We start from the raw sequence: 6,114 nt of genomic DNA, 5'->3' as shown, positions 1-6,114 counted from the left end.
ATCCATGATGCCAGGTTCTCTGGAAGAAAATTAGGCCCACAACATTAAAGATAGAGCAGTATATTTCACTGTACACATGGGGTACTTTTTTTATCCCTGTGTGTACCAAAAAGTTTGCTGACAAAAGCTCTTTTTTCTTCTTCATCTGACCACAGAACCAGGTCACGTCTGAAGTTCCAGTAGTGTCAGTTACTTTTCAAACATTCTACACTCTAAAAAATGCTGGGTTAAAAATAACCCAAATTGGGTTGAAAATGGACTAACCCAGCAATTGGGTTGTTTTAACCCAGCGATTATACATTTTTAAAACAAAAGATCATTAACAAAGCAGATTTATTTTCACAGCCTTATTTGGTCATATATACCATGGGTATGAATAATGTTGAGCACAACTGTATATATAGTTATTTGAAGAAAAAAGAAAAAAAATTCTTGCAAGCTGTTAACCCATTGTAAATTCAGGTTGTTGTTTTTTTAAACATTAAATATTTGTTATTTTCAATTATGTGGCCAGGTTTGTACACTTATAAAATACACTAACTGAATGATATTGTTAAAGCTGTGGGCTTTTTTTCCCTTGCTCCACTTTAAAAAATAAATGTTCTGGTTCCATGAAGAACCTTTAACATGCATGTGCAATACATAAATAAATAAAGGTTCTTATTAGCATATGAATTATACATAATAAGAGGGAATTGTGATGGTTGATTACAGGGTTGACACAAAAACTTCAAGTACAAATATTTCATAAAAAAAAAAAATAATAATAATAAATATATATATATATATATATATATATATATATATATATATATATATATATATATATATATATATATATATATATATATATATATATATATATATATATATATATACACTCACCTAAAGGATTATTAGGAACACCATACTAATACTGTGTTTGACCCCCTTTCGCCTTCAGAACTGCCTTAATTCTACGTGCCATTGATTCAACAAGCTGCTGAAAGCATTCTTTAGAAATGTTGGCCCATATTGATAGGATAGCATCTTGCAGTTAATGGAGATTTGTGGGATGCACATCCAGGGCACGAAGCTCCCGTTCCACCACATCCCAAAGATGCTCTATTGGGTTGAGATCTGGTGACTGTGGGGGCCATTTTAGTACAGTGAACTCATTGTCATGTTCAAGAAACCAATTTGAAATGATTCAAGCTTTGTGACATGGTGCATTATCCTGCTGGAAGTAGCCATCAGAGGATGGGTACATGGTGGTCATAAAGGGATGGACATGGTCAGAAACAATGCTCAGGTAGGCCGTGGCATTTAAAAGATGCCCAATTGGTACCAAGGGGCCTAAAGTGTGCCAAGAAAACATCCCCCACACCATTACACCACCACCAGCAGCCTGCACAGTGGTAACAAGGCATGATTGATCCATGTTCTCATTCTGTTTACGCGAAATTCTGACTCTACCATCTGAATGTCTCAACAGAAATCGAGACTCATCAGACCAGGCAACATTTTTCCAGTCTTCAACTGTCCAATTTTGGTGAGCTCGTGCAAATTGTAGCCTCTTTTTCCTATTTGTAGTGGAGATGAGTGGTACCCGGTGGGGTCTTCTGCTGTTGTAGCCCATCTGCCTCAAGGTTGTCCGTGTTGTGGCTTCACAAATGCTTTGCTGCATACCTCGGTTGTAACGAGTGGTTATTTCAGTCAAAGTTGCTCTTCTATCAGCTTGAATCAGTCGGCCCATTCTCCTCTGACCTCTAGCATCAACAAGGCATTTTCGCCCACAGGACTGCCGCATACTGGATGTTTTTCCCTTTTCACACCATTCTTTGTAAACCCTAGAAATGGTTGTGCGTGAAAATCCCAGTAACTGAGCAGATTGTGAAATACTCAGACCGGCCCGTCTGGCACCAACAACCATGCCACGCTCAAAATTTCTTAAACCGCCTTTCTTTCCCATTCTGACATTCATGCTGCGTCCCAATTCGCATACTATCCGTACTAAATATTATTAGAAAAAAGAATTAGTATGTCCCAAATCTTAGTATGTTGAAAAAAGTATTCCAAAGATTCCCGGATGGTTTACTATTTCCGGTCAGAATCCGAAGTGCAGATCGATGCGCACTCTAACGGCTGATATTGCCCACAACCCATTGCGAGATGGACGAGGATTCGATTAGAACTACAAACGCGGATAAAAAGTGTTTAAAAAACTACAAACATGACGGTTACGCGAGTCTGACGGTTAAGTGGAGAGGATTAGATAAAGTGGTTTGAGTGAGTAATTATCAGTATTTAACCTGATGAAAAGATATTTATTCAATGTTATCCACATTATATTTCTCCTTCAGCAGCATTGAGAACTTTTGTAATGATACGTTTGGCCATTAACTTTGCTAACACATGAGAGGAGTCTCTGCATTAAAGACCCACGAAAGGCAGATCAACGAGCGACTACATTTCTCTCCGATACGGTAGGAAATTAAATTGAAAGTGGAGGATTTGAACTGTGACGATGATTGACAGGGCAGTTTAAACGGTGACGGGACGCACGTAACAGAGTCCGTTAAAGATGACGAAGTAGTATGTCCCAAAGCTTGCATACTCTTCTGCTACACACTCAAAAGTATGTACTTTTTCTTCACAAAAAGAGTACATACTTTTAGGACGTAGTATAAGTAGGCGAATTGGGACGCAGCCTCAGTTTGGAGTTCAGGAGATTGTCTTGACCAGGACCACACCCCTAAATGCATTGAAGCAACTGCCATGTGATTGGTTGATTAGATAATTGCATAGATAATTGTGTGTATATATGAGCTATTAAGTGAAATTATATTTAGGAAGAATACATACAAAATCTTATGTTATTTGATTAAAATTAAGAAAATGATTGTCAAAATTTGTAGGAGGATTATTACTGAAATTGTTAATCATTAATCATATAATCTACAAATATCCAGTTTCCAATAGTGAAAGGATTATGTACAAAATCATGTTAACATGGGTTGACTATTGAAGATCGCCCCCCATTGGCAAAACAAACAAAACGCAAGATAAAGTAGCCTAATAAAAAGATAAAACATTTACTTCCTGAAAATATGAGTCCACATCCTGTAATTATGTTATGAATTTATTTTTTATTATACTATCATTTTAATTATGATAGTAACATGGCTCACACATAAGTTCAAATACTAGCAATATTAGTTATTATACAATTATAAACTGGAAGAAGAAAATTAAAAAGCCTAGCCTATACTGTATGCATATAATGCAATAATGACACGTTGTAAAAGTTGTATTAGATTTTCTTTGTTTACATTGGTCACAGCCACCGTTCATGGAATGAACCGGATGAATAATATGGTTCGCTCCAAGTTTTGCAAGGTAGTTCTTCTCATGTGATTATAGTCATGAATTATAGTCAGCGGGTGTGAAGGGAGCAGCTCGTGGATGTCTGTCAGAGGCAGGCGGGCAGTGAAGGGTTAATGTTACTGTACAGATACAGGACTGTGTGAGGTGTCTATAGGCTGCTCGTGTCCACTCGCTCCATTACTCGCCGCATGTTACTCTACTTTCCCCATTCCCACAGTAGGCACCAAAGAAGAGCTCTGCACCTGCTCTGCAGACACCTCCTCCAGCATGGATGCGTTAAAATCCGCCGGGAGAGCAATAATCAAAAGTCCCGGAGTTCCGCGGCACACATGGGGAACGTCCAAGCATGAAAGTGAGTAAAGCCTGTTATCTCTGTTTACATTGACTGAATACAACTGCATCCGTGCTGCTGTTTACGCGATGCTACGATAACACTGCCTCTGTTACGCATGAAACTTACCTGAACATCTTTTATTTGTGCTTTCTGCAAAAAAGAAAAGGATGTTTTTGGTTATTGCAGTGCTATTTGCTTGCTTTTATTTGTCTCTGCATAGTGTGAGATATTGTGTCTTTTATTACACTTATTGTAAATTGTTACTATTGTATTATTACTAATATCCCTTCATTAGCTACATTATTGACCCTATAGGTAACAGTAAGTTATTGTAAAATATCTGTTTCTCACTTTTCCCCATGTGTATAAGAAAATCCAATTAGATCGAATAGATGTAGCAACCACTGAACTGTTCAAGGTTGACTGGCTTTATGAAATGTGCTGAAACTTGTTCAGGGTCAGAGAGACATATGGCCACACTGTACAAAAAACACTTCTAACTTTCACACTTTCACTCCAAGTCACACTTCATCCATTTATGTTTTAATGATTGAATCAGTTGGCCGGTCCTGTCAGCTTTTGTTCTGTCAGGAGGAGGAATCGAGTGCTCTAGTATGGAAAAGAGGGCAGTGGTTATATGAGACAGCCCGTGTCACATCGGCGGTGACAGGCAGGAGCCCGAGGCTCAACGGGCTGTCATTCTGACGTGTGAGATGTGAAGTTCATGAGGCACTCTGGGGAGAAAACATCTCAATTCCCACTTGAACTGTGTGCCAGGCATACAGCTGGAGGAAATCCGCCTGTCTCTTGTTGCTGAGAGAATGTATATCTGCAAAAAAAACCCCAAGAAAATTAGCATAATGAATTATTAAAGTCAACAACTGTGTCTTGGGAATTAAGATGTGCCCTCCACGGATTAAATTTTAATGATTTGATCTGTAATGGCTGTCTGTCTCGCTAGAATTGTATTTCAGAGACAGAGTGAGTAGGATTAAGTAGACTAGGTTTAATTGTTGGTTAAGGGCTTAAATTGCTTGTTGGTCTACTGGCATTATGACTAGAGATACATATTTCAGTGTCTGAAAATAATTTACACATTTACTCACCCCTCTTGCCATTCCAACACCCTATGCTTTTTTTTTTGTCTGTTTAACATAAAAAGAAGATATTTTGAAGAATATTTCACTTGTATTTGTACATGCAATGAAAGTTAACAGTGTTCAGAACAAAAGAAAGGAATTCGTATATTCATGCATCACATTGATCAAAGTGACTGGAAAGACATTGTAATTTCTGTTACAATTGAATGCAGTTCTTTAGAACTTTAATCAAAGAAGAAAAAAAAAACCTAGGGTTTCCAAAGAGAAATATTAATCAGCAAAGCAGCATATTAGAATGATTTCTGAAGGATCATGCAGTACTAAAAACTGGAGTAATGATGCTGAAAATTCAGCTTTTTGTGCTTCTATACAAAAAAAGCTGTGAAATTAATGAAATATTTCGAAGTCAAAGGGGAGCGGATGCTGGTACAGCACACAAACAAGTGAATAATGAACTGTTTTTGTGCTGGTATGATAAATATTCATGGAAGGGTGGTGATGTCTCTCAAGTGTGCATTTGACTTGATGAAGGTCAACGTTTTCACTGGCGCTCATTAAAAGCGAAAATTCATGTTTATGAAAGTTCAAGCTAAAATATCATGATTGGGCTCCTTATTTGTATTTTCCCAGAGAGCTGGTGTGTTTAAAGTCAGGATGTTCACACAGAGAAGTCACTATCAATTCTCAGTGTGTCATTAAAATAGCATTGACAGCTCCAAAGGTCACATTAGTTGCTGTAAGTGTTAGACGCCCTTTCCAGTTTTTTTACACTGCAAGCTTGTGCAATTTCCATCGTAATAACCCCTGAATGGGAAATAACAGGTTTGATGATGAGCAACTTCCCTGTCAATCACATGCAGACAAAAAATAATGCACTGGCAGTTAATACTTTACTGTTTAATCATAAATCAATACATCAGACCCTCTGAGCTGAAAGGTACAGTTGTGTCAATCCAAGCTGAAGTAAAGTAAACATGCCTTTGGATGAGCCGATTACAAGAAGTATGCCAGCAAATGTATCATGCTTGGACCAGGACGGGGAAGTGTACACTATCAACAGATAACTAGTGACATAGTGACATATACCTACTACCGTTCAAAAGTTTGGGGTCGCTAAGATTTTTTGAAAAAAGTCTCTTATGCTCACCAAGGCTGCATTTATTTGATCAAAAAGTCAAACGATTAATCGCATTCAAAAGTTTGTGTTTACATAATATACTGTAGGTGTGTGTACTGTATATAATTATTATGTTATAATTATTATTATAAAAAGGTGTTCGATTTATATATAAAACATTTATATTTCTATATGTG

General features: G+C 37.4%; 1 protein-coding gene across 1 annotated transcript in view; it reads left to right on the top strand.

Annotated features, from left to right (window-relative positions):
* Positions 1-3,422: 3,422 nt before the first annotated feature.
* LOC307135262 (low density lipoprotein receptor adapter protein 1) overlaps positions 3,423-6,114 on the top strand; it is a 52,583-nt gene continuing 49,891 nt past the window's right edge. Inside the window, exon 1 of the mRNA XM_079831542.1 lies at positions 3,423-3,718. Within this exon, the coding sequence (XP_079687668.1) occupies positions 3,634-3,718 (85 nt within the window). The 5' untranslated portion in view covers positions 3,423-3,633. The remainder of the gene's footprint in view (positions 3,719-6,114) is intronic.

The sequence above is a fragment of the Gobio gobio genome (assembly GCF_949357685.1).
Source record: "Gobio gobio genome assembly, chromosome: 12".
Taxonomy (NCBI): domain Eukaryota; kingdom Metazoa; phylum Chordata; class Actinopteri; order Cypriniformes; family Gobionidae; genus Gobio; species Gobio gobio.
This window is presented reverse-complemented; position numbering and strand designations above follow the sequence as displayed.